Source organism: Corvus brachyrhynchos, unplaced genomic scaffold, assembly GCF_000691975.1.
Source record: "Corvus brachyrhynchos isolate BGI_N302 unplaced genomic scaffold, ASM69197v1 scaffold11, whole genome shotgun sequence".
NCBI lineage: Eukaryota > Metazoa > Chordata > Aves > Passeriformes > Corvidae > Corvus > Corvus brachyrhynchos.
This window is the reverse complement of record NW_008236965.1, coordinates 2601973-2625186: the sequence shown is the minus strand read 5'-3', so window position 1 is coordinate 2625186 and position 23214 is coordinate 2601973. Positions and strand designations below refer to the sequence as shown.

General features: G+C 39.3%; 1 protein-coding gene across 7 annotated transcripts; it reads right to left on the bottom strand.

The window, feature by feature from the left end:
* Positions 1-798: 798 nt before the first annotated feature.
* Positions 799-23214, bottom strand: ACOT9 (acyl-CoA thioesterase 9). 7 transcript variants are annotated; one of them, XM_017728422.1, is made up of 16 exons: positions 23141-23214; positions 22117-22208; positions 20558-20584; positions 17577-17622; positions 13799-13969; positions 13669-13706; positions 11560-11643; positions 10876-10979; positions 10010-10083; positions 7924-7991; positions 7378-7489; positions 6235-6325; positions 5380-5465; positions 4531-4618; positions 4195-4345; positions 799-3936 (listed from the first exon to the last, which is right to left on the bottom strand). In XM_017728422.1, exons 2-16 carry the CDS (start codon positions 22196-22198, stop codon positions 3878-3880), a joined length of 1281 nt encoding a protein of 426 aa, XP_017583911.1. In that variant the 5' UTR covers positions 22199-22208; positions 23141-23214; the 3' UTR covers positions 799-3877. The 7 variants fall into 7 exon arrangements, with proteins under 7 accessions (XP_017583911.1, XP_017583912.1, XP_017583913.1 ...); XM_017728423.1 differs by having other exon boundaries at positions 23170-23191; XM_017728424.1 differs by lacking the exon at positions 23141-23214 and adding an exon at positions 22394-22561.

Sequence of the window (23214 nt, the reverse complement as noted above, 5' to 3'; positions counted from 1 at the left end):
TTTTGAGAGTGCTATGGAGGTCATACATAGTTCTGGAAACCAAGTTGCTCTGCAGATCTCTCTCAGTAATCTGGTCTCAGCTGAGCTGAAATGAGCTGATGCCAGTCAGAGCAAGCTCTGGGGTGTGATTTATCTCTAATGCAGATGGCACCTGTCTTCTCAACAGAAAAAGCAAAGAGCTGAGCAGTTACCACATAGTGATGCTGTAAGGACCAGAACCTCTACCAATCTTCTGAGTGCCCCAAGCACCAATCCCCAGAGTCCCATTCCCCTTCTCCAGAAATCTCCCATTTCTGCTATGTAACAGAAGGGAAGCAAGGACCAGCCAATGTCCAGCAGTGCCTCCAGCCTCATGGACTGGAGCCCCACAGGGCTGAGGACCTCTGCTGGCAGAGAAGTGCTCCAGTATATTTTCTGTGCAGGTCTGGTCATCCAACTACATCTTCCACAAAAGGAGTCCCCAAATTCTCTTTCATGAAAGCTGAACATTTACCCTTTTATTTTCCTGTCAGCTTGTTCCTAACCCAAGAAGAAATGATCTCTCCCATGCCTAGTTAAGAACGCAGTCAGAGGAGAATCAGCAATCAAACCAGTGTCACTAGACAAAGGTTGGACTGGACGTGCAGTAAAACCCGTTGACCATGCAGTGAGCTTAGAGCAGGTTTCTGAACTAGAACTGTTGCTCAGTGGCCCACGTTGCACCAGCTCCTGCAGACTTCTTCCCAGAGTGCTGAACCCCAGAATATAGCTGCAAAGGAATGGTCTGTATTTGAAAAAGGGCTACTAGAAGCTGTTACATGAAGTTTAAGTAAGTAATTTTACTATTTTTTTAACCACTGAAAAATTAAAACATTTGAAACAAAGCACTCCTTTGAGCACTTAATTCAGCCAGTCCCACAGAAATCTCCTTTTATATCACTATTAAGTGAGAGGGCAAGGGGAGGCAATCCTGCTCCTCCTCGCTGTATTCCAAGACATGATGGGCACAGACATTTGCTTCCTGCTACAGAGCCACAGTAAATTAATTCTACAGATAAGTTTACTATAAATAAAAATATTTTCTAGCAATTCCTTTAGGCTTCTGTGGTAATGGTTAGTCACCTACAGCAGTGACAGGTTGTATGTAAGTTGCAACATAAACCAAACATAAATTACTATCTTGAAATATTTTAATTCTAAATGTGAGATCTGAGAACATTTTTCTCACACACACAAAGGCACAAAGCAGCATGCATACCTCTGAACACATGTAGCCTGTCACCAGAGAGGGTGACAGCTTCTCAGAGTAGAAAATGCATGAGTACATATACATAGCAATAAACAGAAAAGCATATATCTTTTACATATGTGTATATACACACACAAACACATTCTGCATGTCTGTACATACATTCTGTAACTACTGTCATTGTGCTATATGATTAAGTTATCATGACCTTTGAGAACACATCAATTTTTCTAGGCATCTTCATTTGTGGCATTCATTTTCTTCACTGTGTCCAGAGGTTCTGATGTCACACCTTCTTCCATAGTCTATTACCTCTTCTTCTCCTCTACAACCATTTCCCAAAGGCTGAATTTAGAAATTATGATAAATTCATCTTTAAATGCAGCTGAAAAGTCAGTAGAGGACAAACTTGATATCCCCTTAACTTACAAGTGTTAAAAAAAGAGCGATCCAGGTAGGACCACTGGGTCAGTGATAAAAACCTGCAGGAGTAATACATAGTTCTGAAATAGATCCTTTCATTTCCTGCCTTCCTATTTATTTTTTAACAGTCACCACTGATCCCTGCAGGGAGGGGGAAGAAGCTCAGATAGAATTTCAGTTCTTTATTTGTGTGGTCAGTCTAATAGAGTCAGTTTTAAAAAGGAAAAACCCCAGGAAATACAATGTTATCTCCACAGCATCACAACAATTAAAGAAAAATATTTTAACATCATAGATGTTAACATCAAGATTTTAACATAGAGCTGAGTCAGCACTGGAGTGTGGCTGAAGAGAGAAACTCTATGGAAGGAACCAAGAGTTTACTATCAGGGCAATAATGCATGAATCTGTTCTGGATCAGGCCACACCCCTGTGCCTCCTCTGGAAAGCCATCTAACTCATCCATTAACAGCAGCTGAATCTTAGGAAGGAAAGGCTGATGTGTAACATGCCGATTATTACAGTGGTCAATTACAATTCCTCACAGGAATAGCAAAGAGCTGTTAGGAGTCATGAACCTCATGCCATCCTAGCACCAAAGGAAACTGGTCCTAATTGTGACTGTCTCAGGCTTTCTTACTCACAAATAAAAGCTCAACATGCTGCTTTATTTTACCAACCTGCTTCATGCATCTGTCCTGATTCACACAATTCCTATTTGCTGCATTCTCTTTTCAAAAGACTTTAAACCTCACATGGAAGCCAGAATCTGTTCTTGTGTATTGTAAGACATGACATTTCATCCATTTAACCACTGAGCCCAACTCCTCTTTGGCTGTCCTGATCAGTTAGGACATCAATCTTGACATGAAGGTACCAGAGATCCACGTTTGTGCTTGTGACATACTCACTACTAAAAGCTGATGCCTCCCATCCACTCAGCTTCCTGGTTTCAAGAAATTGGAGATTATTAAAACTTTCTCCATTACATCAGAAGTGTTTCAGTATCAAGTACTCTGTTCCTGTTATTTATTTGCCATAATTATGTCCACCGTGGTGTCCCCTCTATGGTGGGGAAGTACTCTGACCTTCACAGGTAAACTTGACAACCTTCAGAGCTGTGCAGTACTCATACTGCACTACAGTCCACTAAGAGTACAGATAAATAATCCAGCTGAGGAGGAGACTGTCCTCTAGCTGTACCACCCCTCAGTGGGATAAAGATCCTCCCATCATTCAGCAGCTGACTTGGGAGTTGCTCAACACAGATTCTCAGGACCCCTAATTGCAGCACCAAACATCACCATAACCATTTGGGCAGCATTTTACCTTTTTTGTTCCCAATCCTTAGTAAACCAAAATGTTCTGTTCTACAATGCTATTTCCCAGTCCCACCCAGTCTCAACAATCAGACCTCTAGTGCCCAGGCCATGAGAAGTAATTCACTAAGGAACTCAGAGTTATATATTAAAACAAAAAACAAAAAAACTTAGAAGAGGCTGGCAAGGACACAAACAGAACACCAGAAAATACCATCTGGCCGCCTCCTTTCATTGCAAAAATCAGTTTCCTCCCAAGGGAACATGAAACCATCCAAACAGAAGCTGCAATAACCTTGTAAAATCCACACTGATGGGAAACACCTGCTTTCCACTGTGCACACACTAGTAACTTCTGAGCCTCTGCTGCTGCTTAGATGCATGTGTCCTTGCAAAAAAAGAATTATGACCCTTAACCTAATTTACACAAGAATGTAGGTCAAATTGTTTCACTTGTGTTTATCTACTTATTGCACACCTTTTTCTGACAGAACTTCTATCCCTTATCAGGGAACCACAAAGGAGAGCTACTAAGGGAAAGGCAGCAGATGGTGACAAGACAGCAAAGGTTGTAATGAGATCTCTCAAAGCGGACAAAGAGAGTCTACCCAAAGCCTAAGACTGTATTTTTTCAGCCTCTTTTCCTAGCACTGGCATGTAAAAGATTTCAACAAATTCTAATAGTAAAGAATAAAAAAAATCCAAATACATGCAAATACATAAAGAATACTAAAACAGCAGGGTTTGGTGCGGAGCTTGGGTTTGGTTGGTTTGGGGGTTGTTTGGTTTGGGGTGGTTGTGGGGCTTTTCTTTGAGTATTACAAGCACCTCTCCATTAGCCACCTCTGGTGACAGCTTTTGCCAAGACAGCATGCTGCTACACTGCTGAGGCAGCACCCAGTGCCTGTCAGATTTCTTTCATGACTGCAGTAAAGTGTCGCTTCCCATCTAAATACAACATGGACTCTGAAATAAAGCGGACAAAAGAGAGAACCACATTAGGAACTTAGTATCAATAGTGGGCAACTACAACTACACAGATTGGCAAAAATAAGAAGCAATCCACACTGTCATCAAAGCATAAAATGTACGTGGTTTGCCATGAAATCCTGTTAAATTACTCAAATGCCAACAGTTCGTCTATTAAAATGACCAGTGTTCCAAGAGAAAGAAATCCATCTTTTTTACAGAATTATGATGACAACATACTAATGGGATACTTGCCTCCATATGTCTTAGGTACAACTTGTGGGACCTCATTTTCTGATATAAATGTAAAATGGAAAATATTGGTAGTATGGTGCTCCCTGGTATTTGCATTGTAAACTTCACTGTGTACTCGAACCTGGATGTAGTTGTTTTCTGTATAACAGACCTACACAGTTAAAACGAGAGTTACAGCTTGTAATTTACCACCAGTGCTGAAAACTGTAACAGACTTCATTATAGCGTTTAACAAGGAAAGTCACGCACTCTCATAACACAGTTCATTATCAGTGACTAACACTGGTGACAGCAAAGGCAAGGTTTGCTCCTTTTCAAAAGGAAATCAATTCCTACCTGTCCAGAAAGCAGTAATAAGGATCCAACTTCAACTGGCTTCTGAAACATGATATCATCAACAGATACGATAAAGGGTCTGGAACCCCTGAGGAAGCAAACAAGAAATTTATGTTTAAGAATAAAAAGCATGTTTGAAGGCATTTAAAATATCTACTTGTCAGCATTTTAATGAAGGGTTACTAGAGAATAAATCTCTTCCTTAAACAGACGCTACAGGAAGTGTTAAGGAGTTATGTCATCACTGGAGGAAATCTCTCACACCAATGAAGTACACACTAAGGACACATTATTGCACCATTATTGTATTTTATGACTTACACTTGCTAGACAATCTTCATGCCATCATTGCTCAGGCCTCAGTTTTTCAAGGACTGACACAAACCACTGAACTTTACTATGCATATTAACTTACATATAGACCTTTGCTGGGTGATGACTTCAGTCACACTTCCTAAGCTCAAGCAGTTACTAGAAGTTCAGAACCCATTCCTCTTGTGTACTGAATGCAAAGATGTAATATTTATTTGATAGAGTGAATATGTTATATGGTTAAAAAGTCCATCTCAATAGCTTGGTAAGAGAAAAGACAACAGAAAAATCAATGTATTTTCTATCTTGACAAGTAACGCTTAAAACTCAAACTTCAAGGAGCAAGGTGCCAATCTCTTTGTAAACATGACAGATGTTCCAAGTAGAGCAGCACTGTGCACTAACAGTGCATGATTCTACCAGACACCTAAGTTTTTTCAGCTCAGATTGTCATTAGGTTGGTTAGCTTGGGTTCCCAAGCTCTGTGTATGTGCACAATGCTCTGGATTATATAAACATTGCAGATCTACAACTCACCCATAGCTGCAAGCAGTTGCCCATCCCAGTTCAAATGCCTTTCTCATGAGAAAACCCCCAAAGATCCTATTGAAGATGTTCCGTTCCTGTACATAGAAACAAATACCAAATTCTTTTCAAAGCCTTATGTTGAAGTCTGCACTCCACAGTATTTAACAGAAGTCCCAACACCTGAATATATAAAAAGCACTACTGAAATACGTATGTAAAATTGAAAATGCCCAAGGCAACTTTACTTAATAGGAGCTCCATTATCCGACTAATCTGACAGCAAAGGTAACAACTCAAAACTGTATCAGCAACCAAAGGCCAAATGTTTTGCAAACACTTTGCAAAGGAATTTCTTTACACAGAATGGACAGTCTGGTAAAAAAACAAGGTCATTAAAAATCATCCATTCTGCAGTGGTAATCCATACAAACAAAAAACTGGTGAAAGAAACTAGGCTCTAAATACATTGCAAGGACTGCAGAAGCCAAGTAAAATAATGGTTTGACTCATCTTACATGAAAATTCATAGAGTCACAGAATGGATTGGGTTGGAAGGGATCTTAAAGATACCTCATTCCAACCTCCCTGCCATGAGCAGGGACACCTTGCACTAGACCAGGTTGCTAAGAGCCCCACTCAGTCTGAACGTTTCCAGGGATGGGGCACCCACAAATTCTCTGGGCAACCTGTTCCAGAGCCTTACCACAATCACAGTAAAAAACTTCTTCCTAATACCTATTCTAAACCTCTTCCCTTTCAGTTTAAAGCCATTACCCCTTGTCCTGTCACTATCCTTGTAAAAATTCCCTCTCAAAGTTACTTCTCAAGTAACTTTCTGTAATTCATTAATATTTCTCAAAATACCTCAGGATGGCAAATCTGCAGGGCTTTTAGCTTTGCATCTTCCATCCACACTGAATTGGGTGGTAATTTACGACTCTTGAAACTCACTGTCCTTTGGAAGAGACAATAAACTTTACAGTCCACAGAATTAGCAGAATTCAGCAAGCCAAAAAAGCATAAATAGCAAATGCAGACACACACTAAAAAAAAAACCCACAAAATCATAGAAGACCATAATAAAACCCAAAACAGAAATGGTATCACTAAACACTGTTCCAGCTGACCTTGAAGCCTTATCTAAAGCTGTCCTTTGATTTGTTACTGCAATAAACCTATGCTCCTGATATTTCAAAAACTTCTGCTAATGTTCAAGTTTATGTGAATGAAGAGGCTTGAGAAAGGTACATGAAAGAAAAGATGAATCACAATCACAAAGTGCTCACTTTGTCAGAAAAGCTTTGCTCTGTTTTTTGTCATAATAGGAAATAAAAGCACACAGTGAGCTAATAGAATAATTCAACATCAAACATGCAGACAGTTTTTGAAGTTTTCAAACCCAGATGGAATGCATACAAAGTACAACTGCTAATTTTAAGGGAAAGCATGTCTGCCTCTGGTAAACAGACTTAAATTAACAACTGTATAGGCTAATAAGTTAAAATTATAAATTATCACAAATACAACATTGCACTAATGTAATTAGACGTTGTTCTATCACTGTTGGCATCAGATGACTTCACACCAATCACAAGTATAAGAAAAATATGCTAACAACTCCCTCAAATAATGTTGTCAGGTGTTGTATTTAAAACACACTGCAAGGTTATTTGGTCAAAAGGTGGCCAGTTCCTGCCCTCACAGGTTTTTTGATTAGGTATCATGGCAGAAAACTGATTGTGCAAGTCATGACCATTCCATTCTCTTATTTGGTCAAACATCATTAACCTTTTTCCTCAAAATTATTCCTAACAGCTTGTTTAGAACAACAGAAGAATCTTCTAAGAACTGCATATGTCACAATAAAGTTTGTACCTGCATTTCAAATAAACTGCCACAGAATTTAAGTGTGCATTTATTCCAGACTACCCTCTTATGAGCACCCACTCAAAAGGCACTTTTCTCTTTGATAACATGACAGTTCTCCTTCACCCCTCCCCTTCTTGCCTTGTGTCCAATGTATTAAGGAATATATCATGGACAATGTTTCTTTCTTCTGCAGTGGGAGCCATTTTCAGTAAGGAAGCAGTGCTGAAATCAATCCTCCTCATCTTGTTCACTGAATATTAAAAAAAACCCATAGTATTAGAGTTCAAAGAAAATACAAATAATGGCTCTCAAGATTTTAACCTCAAATCAGCTGTCTTTCCATTTTTCCTTTTCCCCCTGCAACTTAAATCCTGTAACTTCATGGTCCTATAGATCCAAACAGAAATTTGGCTTTTAGAATTGACTGCATTGAAATAAAAATAAAGCAGAAATTCAGTAGTACCTCGGGAATGTGATGAAAAACTTCTATATGTATTTTATGACACCCACACACTGTTCCTACAGAAAACTTGAGTACTCCCCTCAAATACAGAACATATCTAACAAGAAACCCTACAGAACAATCAGCTTCAGGTTTTGCCAATGGTACAAGAACTTTACTTCCTCCCAGCTATTAAGTTGCAACTGAGGCAGATGTGCATACTACCAGGAAATACAACATACATTCCCCTTGCTTGAAGATTTCTTCCTCCTCAGGGCTCTCAGGAATGAGTGGATTAACAAACGCTGGCCTACGGACAGGAAGTTTTTTTTAAGTTACCAACTTCACAAGAATTTCTCCTGTAAATACATTATAACAGTCTTCCATTTTTACTCACATACACAGAACAAGATGAATGACATACTTCAGGTTATATGATAGAAATAAACATGGCTGCCAACAGAGTATCACATTAGCTTTAATTCTGAACAGGCAGCTAAGTGATCCAACCACTACCTAGTGCAATCAGGAAAGAGAAAGTGACACATCCATGGTTCTTAAGAAGCTAAAATTGTACCCATAAATTATAATGAAGACTGTTCAAGAAGAAAGCTGTTCTGAAACTCAGCAAATGAAAACATGATGATTTACGATAGTCTAAACCAAAACTTGATTGGTACCACTCCTCCTGGAATAGAAGGAGCACGGTGCCGTAGCTAGCAAGTGTTTTTATAATCTACGTGTTCCCTTGACAGCCTTATCTACAGCCAAAAGCTGTTTACCACGTGCACCACTTATCAAAGAAGATTATGACGTGCCTTGAGCACAAATTTCTGTTTGTTTTACTGCACGAGTAAGTTTACTTTAACCTAATTATATAACATTATCTTCACAAGTAAAGACAAATGCTTATTTTCAAGAGTAATTTTTCCCCTTAATTTCTAATTATTATTTTTCTACTTTCGATATTTATACAAATGCTGAGAACAACATACATATATGTACATATACACACATTGCCAACAACAGGCAGAGAGGATCTTTTCTCTTAGAACAAGCTGCTCTTTCCTGGTTTGCTAAACCTCTGGGTTTTGGAGACCCACCAGCTCCTTCTCCATCACAGAGCTCATGTCCCCTCTCCTCAGCTCAGCACACATCTACATCAGATCTCCTGACCAAGCTCCAAGCTGCTGAGATGCAAGTTTGCTGTGATCCCAAAGCCACACAACCATGTTTCTGTGGGGCTACAGCCAACCGAACATATCCCGTACCTCTCTGAAGAGTTTTGACCCCACATAAATACCCTTCTTATATGGACAGAATGCTTCCAAAACACAGCCGGTCAGTGGCCACCTAGTTTGTACAACAGCCACTGGAGTTGGCACCTATCTGCACAAGTCCACGTAGGCTTGTCCTCAGTCAATCAGCTAGTGAAGAATTAATCAAATTTGATGTAATTATTTCAAAAAATTAGTCTTTAAAATGGGAACCATAATATAATTGGATTTCTTAATATACAGTATGTTCACTGGTTCTAGAAAAAAATCTGAAGAAAACCAACCTAGAAACTACTTCTAATTTATCAGGACTGCATAATTCTATCATGTAAAACCCCTTCATTAAACACAACCTTCTTTGGTAAGTACAAGCAATTATTTAAACCAATTAGAAACAGAGAATTGTTTATTACTTTGGCAGACTATACAGGAAAGAGATAAGAATTACAGCCAATTTTTCTGATGCTGGAGTCATAAATCTAAACTGCAACTGAGCAGCCTTTTATTCTAATGACCAAGGAATTATAGAGAAAGTAAAACCAGAAAAGTAACAAAATAAGTGTCTGGGGGTTTTTTAAGTTCTGCGTAATACTTACCAGTTCCATCTTAGTTACACAAGCAAGTTTTAACCTGAGTTATACTGATGACACCTATTGTCTATTAGGGAATTAATGGTATTGTTCACTCAAAGTCTACTTAACCACTGAAACTCAATCATTAACTACTAGAATGCAGGTGGGTTTCTGGCAGACTCGTTCACTTCTTCTCATTCACTTCTTTGTTCATTCGGACCAGTCACTCAAACACAGAGAAAAATCTGTTAAAAAAAAGGGTCAGATCCCAAGACTACCAGCAATTCCTGGTATCATGACTGCTAAAATCAAGTCTGAAGCTTGTCACAGGAAAGTTAACACTTGCCAGCAGAAAGCATCAACTATGTGGTTTATTGATGACCTACATTATATGACTCCTACCCATACAGAGCAAGCTGCCATGTTTGCCACTTTCAGTACAGCAGAAGTTAGGAAACTTTCCCTGTCCTACAAATTACCGTGTATTCTCTGGGTCCCGGGCCACCATGACAAAGGTTGCATCTAACACAGGGCTGTAATCACCATCATGTAGCTAAAAGAGACAGGAAAAATATATTACTGAACTCTAAAATTGTAAATGTGCTTAGCAAACTGTTTAGTTGACATGAACTATTCAATCACACTGTTAATTCTGCTGACTTTCACATTCTGTCATTCCTTCCAACACCTCTTGCAATAGGTCAAAGAAAAGGAAATAGTTAAAACTTTCCTTTCAGAAATTCTACAATGTAAACATTTTCCAGGTTGTTAAAAACTTTGAGCTGCGAGGGGAGGAAATCAACATAGGCACTGTAAAAGGACCTGCTTAACCTTTACTGTGAGAAATGCCATAGCATTTTTTTTAATACCAAATTGCCACTAAGGCCAGCACTGTAAGGAGTTCAGACAAAAAAGGTGTAACATTATCTTCTACATCAGAGACTTTACTTCAGGAGAGCAACTGAATAAAAAAAATTTACCCATTTACCTGAATTATCACAGAATCATAGAATCACAGCATGATTTGTGTTAGAAGGAAGCTTAAAGACATCCAGTTCAAACACCCCTGCCATGGGCAGGGACACCTTCCAAGATCAGGTGGTTCAAAGCCTCTTCCAACCCAGCCTTGAACACTTCCAGGGATGGGGCATCTCTGCTTCTCTGGGCAACCTGCTCCCGTACCTCACCGTCCTCACAGCAAATAATTTCTTCCCACAATCTCATCTAAACCCATTCTCTCAGTCTGAAGCCATTCCCCCCTTGTCCTGTCACTATATGCTCTTGTAAATTCCCCCTGAAGCACGTCATGCCTGTCGTAAGATGGAGAGAGGTCACAAGAACCAACCTGCAGCATGTGCATCTTCACTTCCATAGAGGTCTTCCCAACCCAAGAAACATTGCCTGTGAATTTGATGTCACAATCCGGATGTATAATCTTCTGGCACAAATCTACAAGACAAACATTAGGGGTTACTGGAGACAGATCACTCACAACTGTCCTAGAATGGCCAGATTCTCTAGGACCTTTATGTGATCTGAAAGTGGCAACACACACAAAGACAACCCAGAAAAGACAGTTGTTGCAAGGGACCACACTGCTTGTCTGCAGTTTCTGCCCCTGCAGACTTCTGAAGCCAGAACGGGAGTAGGAAGCAGGCACACAGGTGGACAGCAGACTCAAGGAAGTGCTCAGCAGAACAGGCAACACAGGCAAGATCCACCAGGATAAACACAGTGCAATAATGAAGCTAGGAACCTGCATGCCAAAATAAAACTAAGCACAAAAGTGCAGGAACCATGGAAGTCGTATTTTGAAGGGAAGTGACATATGAATGCTGAAAAGCATCTACAAAACCCCCTTCCCATCTCCTGTCAACAAAAGCCACAAAACTTCAAAGCTAAAATAAGATGAAGTGAACAAAACAGGAGTGAAGAAGGTATCCTCAATAACAACCATGGGAAGGCAGTAGCTGGTGAAAGAGTAAGACAAGCAGATTCAACTATTTTTATTTACTAAATTGCCACTTACTGATTTTATCCACCAGAGCTGTGACTATGGATAAAGGAGACCTTGGCTGCATTTCCTGCTTGGTGTGAGTGTAGCAAATAAGAACTGTGAAGAGACCAAAAATGGAGTCAGCTCTTTAATAAAAACATAAGTGGAACAGATCAAAGTCATCTTTGCAAAGCGTAAGAGGTACCTGGAAAACACAAACTAAAGTATCCTACTACAGGAGAGCACACCTTCCACATTTTCATGCATGTAACACATGGGATTGTTATAAAGAAAACAGCAGCAGATGTCTCAGTTTTATGCATATTTACTTACTACAAAGATAAATTTAACTAAGCATTTGAAACCAGCTCATCACTTGACTTTCAATCCCACAATCTCTTCGCTCTACCTCTGCAGCTCCCTGTCTCAGACTCTGCCTACGTTCTATTTTGATTTCATGAAGGCTGTCCAAAGATATATGCTATCTGAGGACTTTTTAAATACTGATTCCTTTCAAGAGGTGGAGATTAAATAAACTGTGCCTTATAGGCATGAAAACATAGTCAGAGGTATTTATCACATTGCAATTACTACTAGCTAAACCATACTTAAACTAATTAGGTTTGCTCATAAGAGCACATCCAAGTAAACAGACTCCTTGGTGTAATTCAAGGCTGCAAAGATATATTTTTTCCTAGTGCCCATGTAATTTTCACTCAACACAGATTTTCATTTTCAAAAGTATCTGTCTTCTACTTAGTGAGATAAGAGAGAAAGAATCCCCGTATGGGCCATTCACTTCAGAGTTGGACTTGATGATCTTTGTGGGTCCCTTCCAAACCAGAATATTCTGTGTTCTGGAAGATCTCTATCCTTCCAAGTAATCTAAGATGCTTTTTCCCTATGTTTACTGAAGTCACAATTCTAAAACCTGTTAAGCTTATCAACTTACATCATTATGACTACGCCCAATATTGTCTAATTGGGACAGAATCTTGATTAACCCAAAACAATACATTCCCAGTGGAACTGACTGGAGCCCAGTATGACTGCAAACAAGGCAAAGAGATTCTGTGCTTTCACAGGAAAAAAGTAAGATCTTCACAGATTTCTGGGCAAAATAAACAAGGTACAGAATGAAAAACAGGCTCATGTCATCTTAACAATGGAGGGTAGCCAATAGTTTGATGTCTCCTTTTCTAATTCAGGACAGATACTGAAGCCAGTATCTTCCGCCTCCCAGGAAGAAATATCAGTCATGCAGCTATTTTGTCTATCCTCAATAGACATGCATTCATTTCCTTCTCTGCCTTCCTCAACTTTGTCCATCTGGACTTTCAGAAGGAACAGAAAAAAACTGTTTTATTCACAACTTTCCCTTAATAAGCACTTAATTCCTTGTCAAAAACCTCCATCAAAAAGCTCCCAACCAGCTACAGAACTTGGATGAAGGAGGAAATCACCTGGTGATGTTTTAAAATAAAAGCATCCCCCAGCTCTATTAACAACCTCACACTTGTAATACAGAAGTCAAAGATCTTGAACTTTTCAAGATCACAAACAAATAAAAGGAGAAAAAAATTAAGAAAGTTAACTCATGAAACAACTGAGTTGGTTTTACCCTTAACAACAATTTGCAGAACCCAAGAATATACACCAATTGTTTTTAATTTGTTCTCAGTGGATACATTACATTATTTTCAGATTATACTCTCTTGTCCCCAAAGGGATGATTAAAATATTTGCATCTTATTATCTGTTGGGGCTTGTGTCAGTTTTTGTTGAGGTTTTTTTTCAAGATTAAAAAAAAATCGAAAGTTTTCATTTTCAAGATGCACTCAACAAATTTTCTCTAAGTTCACATTCAATGGAAATTCATAATGTAGAATCACTTTTCAGTAAATTACTTTTGTAGCTGGTCCTTTAAAAATCTGACAGAGGTAGGAAGCTGAACAATTTTGCTTCCACCTGTTCTTTATCATCCTTCCTTCTCTTTCAGTACCAGTGTCTTCTTTTTTTCCTTCCCTTCTGCAATAGCACAATTACGGCTTTCCCTCCAAGGTCATACTGTGCCACACCAAACAGTGCTCAGCAGTAGTCAAATTCACTTTGTGCAGCCTTTACAAGGGCATAGGTACATACCTCCTAAACTGTCAAGATCTTCAAGTATCCTTCCAAACCTGCAATATAGGGGTTTGACAATTAAATATCTACTCACATGGCAAACAGAAGTTAACAGTTTCCTGTACGTGTAACATGGTTGCTTTGTTACCTTACACTGTTCTGTACATTCAGGTACTTTTCTCTTATTTCAGGCTGACTTCCTAGAGGTAGAATAACTTCCAAGTAGCTATCCTTCATTCTCCTAGGAGGGAGATCTTCCTGCCGTTTTGCCAGTAAAGTATGAAGAGCTTTTCTTTCTTGCATTGCTTGCACATGATCCCTGGTAAGAAAAAAACCATTATTCTGAAGTACAACAACAGAACCACAGCCCTAGCTGAAAGATGCCACATTGGTGATTGTCAAAGTTACAACCAAAATGTAGCAGAAATAGCAAGACACAGTGAGCGTGCCTTGAATAAAAAGTGAAACGCACAAAATGAGAGGTGCTAAGCAAGACTACTGCAGAAATCTTTGAAATAGTTAGTACACAAGTGGTAAGCACACACTTCACACTAATGAGATTAACAAAATGCATCTAATTCTGAATGCTACCAAAATGGTTCCCCTTGAAAAAAACAGATCAGACGTAACTAAAACGATGAGGTTTGGTGCATATTCATGTCTTCCATAGCTACAGTATCACAAATCATCTCACACTGCCAATTTTAAAGGACTGACCATCAATTTACAATCTCTCCCAAGAAGTAAAGTAGATGTACAGTGTTGGCTAACACTAACAACAAGAGAACTAATCTGCTAAGACTTGCCACCATCCACAGGTGAGCTCCCCCTCTGCAGCATCAGTTCTAACAGCAAGCTAAAAGACAAAGAAAACTAACCTACTTCTCTTTCTCTCTTCCCACCCAGACATCTTAAAATTATACAGGAAAGTTACAGAAAGAAACAACACAGAAAAGGGAGAAGTATTCCTTCAGAGTTGCTTTTCTGGCACCACCAAGTCAGAGGGATTGCAACTCTCACAATGGAGAAGGGGCCAACTTATTGTCACTTCTTTCCAATCTACCAAATGGATTCCTTGCACAGGTATCTGTAAGATGTAACAGTCTTGCCCAATATTTTCCCTTATGTGTTCCACCCAAGTTCCCTCCCCTTAGAAGTGCAACCTGACTGAATAATGCAAGTATTTCCTAACATCTCTAGAATCAATACCCATCTATCAAAAACCTAGGGGTTAAACATGCAACAGCTCTGGTATAAAGCCATAGAGTATGCAAAACTATGGATCCATTTCATAGAGCATGAGAATGCATGAAACACTAAGCAACCAAACTTAATGTTAAATTTCTGGATGTGTGCCATTCCTTCAGTTGTGCATGCTGCATTGCTGAGATCTCAGTGACACTGTGTTTAACAAAACCAATTTAAAAAAAAAAAAAAGAACGAAAGAAAACAACAGAAAACCTTTTCACCAAAAAGAAATTTTGTCTTAAATTTTGACTTTGTGTGAATTCTGGGTATTAGCCATTTAAAATGAAAGCTTACTTGGCTTGAGTATTACTTACGAAAATCAAGCTTCAACATATTTATATTCCCTCTTTTCTGTTTAACAAGTTTCAGGGAAATATGAATAATCCATGATCAAAAACAGTGAAAGTCAAGCAGAAAACTTCTGTTAGTTTCATTTGTTTGTTTGAAACATGAGATGTGGTTTACCTCATCTGGGTAATGTGACTACTACGGAGTTCAGAGGAAACAGAAAGATAACAACCTCCTCCAGAGGGTTAACATTTGAAGTTATGCCACTGCATAGAAATGGAATATACTAGATGACTAAAGAAAGATGCAATGTCCAAGATGATGCATCTTCATGCTTTTTAAAAATGTTTTTTCCAAGGTCTTTCAGTGAAAGGCTTAAAAAGAAATTAATCAGAAAGTAAATCAGAAATTTGTCTATAAAGAAACCTAACAATAACTATATTCAACTATATTCTGTTTTCACCAGTTCCATCCTGGGTCCTCTGAGGTCAGCAGCAGAATTCTTCTTGACTTCCACTTCAGAATGTGCTCTTGAATATGCAGAAGTATTGGGCTCAATGTAGTAACATTTGTCAACAGACAAATACTGTTACACACTGCAGTACTAGTTTAACAGTAACAATAAGTCATCTAAGTATTAACTTACACCTGCCCTAAACATTCTGAGAAATGTTTACATCTTTCTGAAATGGCCACGATGCCATGTAGACTATATTTAACAATGAACAGATTAATAGTTTTAACTACAACTGAAGTACAAAACCAGAATAAACACATAAGCAAGATATATCTTTTTAATAACAAATGAGTACAAAATGCCACTGGCTTTTACAAGAGACACCACAAACCAAAGTCTCCTTTTAGCAAAATTAATGGCTGAAGATGTTCCTCCAACATGCATCCCTCCTCTCTCCCAGCATTCCAGATATATGTACATCAGTCCTTCCCTAGCTCCCTTTTCAGGACCCCTAAGCTGTTCTTTCAAATATTTCCCCTTCAGTCATTCTGTGGCCTAACTCACTTAAATCCCCAGCTGTTCATTCTCCACATGTATCAACTCTATTACTCCATTTTTAAAGTGGGCTCTCAAAGGCTACATGATCCATGTCCTCCAAATCTCTCTGTACTAAATCGGTCATTCTCAAGCACTCCCATCTGTGGTCTCCCTGGCATTACTTCTTCATGGTAGCTGAAGGATTCAGTACTCTGCAAACCATTTCTGCTGTATTTTGTACAGCACAAGAGAAGTACCTATCTGAGAAAAACACTGCTGTGGTGATCCTGGCGTCAGTCTGCTCTCCCTCCAGGACAGGAGCAGTGGGGATTAAAAAAAAAAAAAAAGAGATGGAAGAACAGACTTAACCAGAGCACTCTAAAATCTCAATTTTCAAATGGTATTTCCATATGACATCGTTCCTCCTCAGCCGTTCTGGGGTGTGGGAAAGGCTTTTTCATAAACAATTTCTAGAGCCCTTTCTAGCTGACTGGATGAAAAGTTCAAGCCCCCTCATGCTTAGATACTACTCTTACTAAGCAAAAATCAGCTTCCCAGATTCAGGCATTCTTGTTAGCATGCCTACAGCTGTGTTCAGATAAACTGAGTCAGAAGACCTGGACACATCAGACACTCCACCCAGGCAAGCCTCTCTTCATTTCCCTATCACTGCACAAAGTGGGAAAGAAGAGCTCAGCAAACACAGCCAAAATTAACAGTAAACATGGGACCAACCAAACTGCAATACATAATTCCTCCAGACTGCTATACCAACTTTTCCAGACTGTAACAGTAGAGTGTTACAGTCAACTCTGGCTTATTCAATGCAATGGAGGGGGAGGAAAGTAACTTGAATAAAGCCAAACCAGCAATTATTTAAAGTATATGTCAATTAATCAAAAATTAAGTTAGAGCAGAAAAAGGAAATGCTCAAAATGCTCCTGATTAAAGAGATTCTGATCCCAAGCTGACAATTTTCCAAAGTGACATGGGTGCCATTTGGAATGCAGCCTGCTACACAGTGAGCAAGCTCAGCTGCCTCTGAATCCAGCGCAGGATAAATCCACCACATGGGCAATCCACCTAGAGATAACTCAAGAGGTAACAGCAACACAGCATTGTCAGCCAGACTCTACAGCTCGTAACTCCCGTTGGATTTAAAGCTAGTGGGACAATCTTGTAAGCACCAAGATGAGGTATTTTGTTTCTGCCAGAAAAATCTTAGAAGTTTGTGATCCACAAAGTACCAATTCAGAAGCCTTGTTCCAATTACCTTTTAGTGGGATCTTTTTCTTCCCTGGCCAGCAAGCTAACTATCGGTAACTTCCACTACCACAACCCTGAGCTCCACCTTGGTTTCACAAATGAAGTCAAATATATGTAATGCACACTGTACCTCCAGTTGGTAGATGCTCCCACTATATCCCTCAATTTCCTCCGCACTGGAAAAAAAAAAATCAAAGCAAATCAAGCTTAGTTCTGCAAGTGATAAACATGAGGTTGTGTTAAAGGCACAATTCTCATCCCAGAACAGGAAAATTAAGCAAATTCATGCAAATAGCAGCCCAGAAACAAAAGTTTGGCCAAATTCACTGCTGCTGTTAGTAGGCATATCACAGGAATGGGTTGAGTAACATAATGCCACAGCTTATTGCATATGGTCAACAAAGAGTATTTGTTAGTGCAATCAGTCACCTCCAGTGCTAATTAACAGCTGAAAGACGGCATGGATCAAGATTACATTGGGGAATTTTGATGTGAAAATATTACAGCCTAAACACAAACTGTGGAGATAACACAAATCAGAAAGTCATAAAAGAACTTAAAAGGGAACAGTGCAGCTGGGAAACAGGGAATGAGGAGAATACCAATTAAATAATCCCACCCACAAAGGCAGGCAGTATCAGCAGGCTGGTTCTTGCGAGCAGCGTTTCATAGCCCAAATTTTTAGCAGTCTGAAAGAACACAGTGTTAAGACACTGAAGACAGGTCTATAAAATTTATTCTGGCCCTGTTTGTACCCTCAGACTTAATACTAGTTCTGCACAGGTTTCTCCTAAATTTCAAGAATAATCTGCATAAGCATCTTTTCTACTCTTTCTCAGATGAGATTATTAAGTGTGCTAAGGTCCCACCAAATCTACCAAATTACCCCATGGCTGTTAGGCATGTGAATGTTGGCTATTTGGAAACACCTGAAAACAAGTAGCAACAATTCCCAAGCTCAGAATAGAAGTTGAGAATTGTATAGAATTGTATTGTGTTGTATCCTTGCTTATTTACAAAAATTTTTTTTATACAAAGAAGTTCAAATATTAGGACAAAATAGGGATATATCAAGGAAGAGCAACCAAAAATTAGCCAGAATTTCATGGTGAAATTGAAAGAGGCTGCTGGTGAGTCACAAGCTGATCCTTTATCAGGCTTGTCGTTTTTCAAGCTAAATGCCTGGTCAGAGTACTCACAGTGATCAGCAAGCTGTCCTATAAACCCTGGAGCGAGTCTAGCTGATTCCTAGGATTTAAATCACATTCCACTCTCTAGGCCAGATCTACTCAGCTCTGCTCCCCTCCTCCTCAGTCACATCAGCATCTGCCCAAGTCCCCCACACCACCACCACTGCTATACCCCAAACCTCCCCTTCCCTGTTCCTTCTTCTGCAGCACCCTCAGCCCCTGTCCCCACACTCCCAGCCTATTTCTATTCTGCCTGCCTGCTAGAAAAGCACCAGCCTGAGCCAGAGGCAGGCAAGGGATTGACTGGCAGCCAGCACATGGATCCCAGTGACTCACCAACAGACAGCAAACAGCAGGCTCTGTGGCTGACCCCAGCTCTAGCTCTGGCACCCTAACAAACCTCTGATTTGGAAGCCAATTTTCAAAAAGTTTCTGGAAATATGTTTCTCTTGGAGACTGGTGGCTCATCTATTTTGGCTGACATCAAACAACAAAAGGTTCTGGAAGAAGAGGAGGACAAGAAAATAGGCAGGCAGAGACAAAATAAAATAGATTACTTAGGCCTCGTTTCTTTACAAAATTAGGCTAAACACATGTTTTGAAATTAGAAGACTTCTACAACTAATTCTAAGAACAAAAAAAAAATTCAGTGAAAGAACCTGATTGAAAATCTTGAGAGTTGATTTATTTTGGAAACAGGGAAGGTCTGATTCCTTTTTCCTTAAGCAGCAGGCTTGCTTACAGAATAGGGATTACTTTCTTGTTACTCATACTCCAGCTGTGAAGCTACCATAGCATGCATTTGATCAATACAGTGTCAGCAGAAACACTGTTATAGCTTCTAGAACGCAAAACCTCAATTTTTCAACAGCGTGCAGACTGTGCTGGGATGGAGGGGGAATAAACAGCACTTTCTCTTTGTTTGCACTAAGTTCATCTTCCTTTTCAACTCTAGAGGTAAAAAGCTCTGAAAAAAAATCTCGGGTCCAAACCTGCAAAAATGTATATAAGCTGTTAATCCCATTTAACACATCTGCTTTCTATTTTAGGTATAAAAATAAGTATTTTTCAGGCTGAGAACACATAGAATTTTTATCTTAATAATGAAAGGGACGAAGTGTGAAGTGTTTCTAAAATGTTGTCAAGCAAAATCTAGTCCATTTTACAGCTCATAAGTATATAATTTTTCTCTTTTTTTTTTCTCCCTGCAAAGACTATATTGCTCTTCTAGATATTAGAAATTTAATTAAGTAACAACAGAAATTTAAGTAAGAAAATTAAGCACGAAAATCTATAAGCTATTTCTCTTATTTGAAAAATATCCTAAATATGCAAAACAGTTATAGCAAATGGGACTTCTCCATCATTATCATGTTGCATATTTCACAGTATCTCCTAAACTGTGATCAATGGATCATCAATGCCAGAGCAGCAGGCTCTGAGTTTATCTGCACTGTGGAAAAAGACACGAGGAGGGCAGCTGAACAAGATCACTGCATTTATCTCTACCAGTCAGATCCATGCCCCTTATGCTGGTGCCTCCCCAGCTGCATCCAGGTTCAGAGAGACCACCAGCTTTGGTACAGAGCTTGGTCTGGACTTAGGTGAAAGATGCAGATTCAAATGCCTAAAATGAAGCCAAGTACTGCAGGAGCTGCTGCCATGAGAGATTTTGTATCCACAAGCCTCTGAGGAACGTATTATCCAGCACTGCAGACAGAGTATGCTGACAGAGATTTAGTGCAACAACACTGCCACAATTAATACCAGGGCCATTCACCAAAGGGAAAGGGGCTTTAAGCAAGTTAACAGAGGATAATAATGGCACTTCATTTTTCATCAAAAAGTAAGGAAAAACGGTAGCTGAGTAAGTTTAGTGTTATAGCAAATATTTTAGTATGTACAAATTACCACAACACACCATTATTCACATGAATGGGTGACTGTCCTGTGGAGTACAAAACACAGGTTAGATTACAATGAAAAGAAACAATGCATTTTACATCTAATAGGAGTCACTTGACTATTCTACCTTCTTCAGTTCCATTTAGGCACACGTTCCTTAATTTTAGTAACTGCAGGCAATCTATCCTTGCCTGAATTACAGTCAGTGTCTTCTTGGTTTCAACTCAGATTGTCCTTTCCTTTCAAGCCAGCTTTCCAGTTCCTTGTCTACCAACTAACTCTGTGTGGTATCTGCTTGCAGTGTAATCCCAAGCAGTTTTCCAAACTTAGAGCTACCATGTACTGTTGACAAACACTGTTAACTTTAGAGTATCTGAAGCACTTTTCAAGAAATGGGATGAGAGCTTTTCAGAGGAAAATTCCGAAGTCCTGTTTTGTGTAGCCTTTCGGAGAACCATGGAAGAAGTGAAGGCATTCACAACTGGAACCCAAAGTTGTGAAAAGGAAGCATGTGAAAAGCTAGTAAGAAAAAGTATTTGGTGTTTTGTGAAAGCATGGATACCAAATTGAAGGAACATAGTTTACATATCAGCAAAACTCTGAATTTTAACCATTTTGAAACAGAATCTCAAATGCTTACAGTTATTGTAGTCCACAAAATATTAGTACCCCTTGGAGTACCAGAATGACCTCACTGTTTCACTATTTTTATTGGTCTTCTAGGTTGTATCATTATCAAACATCCAAATAAACAAGTAGGGCAAGTTGCAAGTATGAGACATTCTGTATCCTTGCTTCTCTCCTTTGACCTCCTAACTTACCATTTGAAAATGAAAATAAGTTCTCTAACAACAAGTAACTCTCATTTTCTCTTTTACTGGATGACCAGTAACTACTGGTGACTTCTGTTTAGAGAACAAAGTAAAAAATAAGATCTCAGAAATAAGCAGTACTCCATGAAGGAATTATTTGTACCTGGTTCCAGCCTTCTTCCTCCTGCCCTTTTCTCAGTACAAGGGATTAGAATGCAAGAAAACATTTTTTAAAGCTTCTGAAACAGGAGCATTATGGTTTATTACTATTAGAGCACTGAAACAATCTTTCAACACAAAGTTCTATTGACAGGAGCAATTTCACGAGGCAATGCTGCTGATCCGATTAAAAGATTTCTGCAAGTTTACAAAATTAACAGGATTGAAACATTAAAAGTTCTGTAAGACTTTAATTCCACTCAGTTCCCCATTTCTTGGCCATTCTCTCCAGTCTCATTGCACCTGCCTGTATTACACTGACTTTCTATCAAGAGCAGCAGTTATCCTGCCAGAAAAGAACCAAGCTCCTCCAAGGCTGAAGAACCACAGGAGCCTCTAAATGTGAATTTCAATGATTATGCATATTTGTGCCATTCACTTCCAAACAACTGTGATTTTCTGCTGCTTCCTAAACACACCATGAGCTAACAGACAAGGGCATGTTCATTACCCAAACCATATAAATACATGAAGGGACACCACCTGAAGAATAAACTCCCTAGTAACATCATTAAATCTTCTGGATTACAGCCATTTACTTTACCTTCAGACATGTCAGGAAGCCCTGGGGAGCCACTGATCCCAGAAGTGAGTGTCCTAGCCAGAACAGAAGGAAGCTTCCTCATGATGCACAACCTATAGGCAGAGGAGAAGAATTTAGCGTTATTAAAAATAATCCCATGGAAATAATTTAGGACTTAATTTGGAATTATGCTGATGACTTCAGAAACACCAGTCCTCATTTTCAGCTTGATTTTTAGAACTAGATACAATCAGTACAACAGTTCCAAGACAGTTGAAATTCCAACACCTATTCTTACCTAAAAGCAGGAAAGAAGAATGTTTCACTGATGCCCTGAGACAACCAATTTAGACCCAACACCAGCTTCTGCCCTGTAGCACCTTAACGCAGATCGGGTCCATGTGCCTCTAGGAAATCATCTATGACCCAAACCATACACTTCTGCACTTGGCTGGTTCACACAGCAGCAGAAGGAGGAATATCCCAAGGATTTCACAAGGTCTCACAAGCAGTCACATTCAGCTAAGCCTGGTCTTCTCCTCCATGGCTTAGTACTGCAGCAACTCAAAAAAGCTTAAAGTGCAGGATATAATCCTCTTAGCCATTAAGCAAGAAGGGACAACCATGAAACCCTTCAGAGAATGTAATCCACCCATAATTCACCAAGTGTTCTACCAGGTACTAGCCAGCACTACTCCTCCAGGCAAGCATTAACTGTGGTAACACAAAAACACACAGAGGGTGTGTAAAACCCCTTCTGATAGTTCACAGCATCATCCTGACAAGGAATATAGATTGCTAGTCCCTTAATTTTCTTCCTCTGGGACTGGAGTTTCACCTCAAAAAAGGAAAGGTGGCAAGTCCTCAGGCACCAACAGAAAAGCAGGGCCATTTACACATCTCTCTCTACTTCATCTCCACATATGTATCATGTACACACAAGCTTTCTCTGTCTGCAGATACCCCTGGAGGCCTTAAGAGAGTAAAAGGGAACACACCCACACCAAAAAAAAACCCAAAAAACCAAAAAAAACCAAAAAAAAACCTCAGAAGGCATCAGAGTTCCGTATGCACCAGTAATGACGTGAATGACGATGGTGAAACGCCTCTATGATTGCT

What these genes read in the sequence shown, in the direction of transcription:
- ACOT9 (XM_017728421.1), bottom strand. Translation starts at nt 19,104, where the DNA reads ATGAGCCACCAGTCTCCAAGAGAAACATATTTCCAGAAACTTTTTGAA. An exon ending in GATACTGCCTGCCTTTGTGG is followed by an intron (nt 17,623 to 18,065) that starts GTGGGATTATTT and finishes TTTTTTTTCCAG; the next exon opens with TGCGGAGGAAATTGAGGGAT. An exon ending in AATCTTCAAGCAAGGGGAAT is followed by an intron (nt 7,490 to 7,923) that starts GTATGTTGTATT and finishes TTTAATATTCAG; the next exon opens with TGAACAAGATGAGGAGGATT.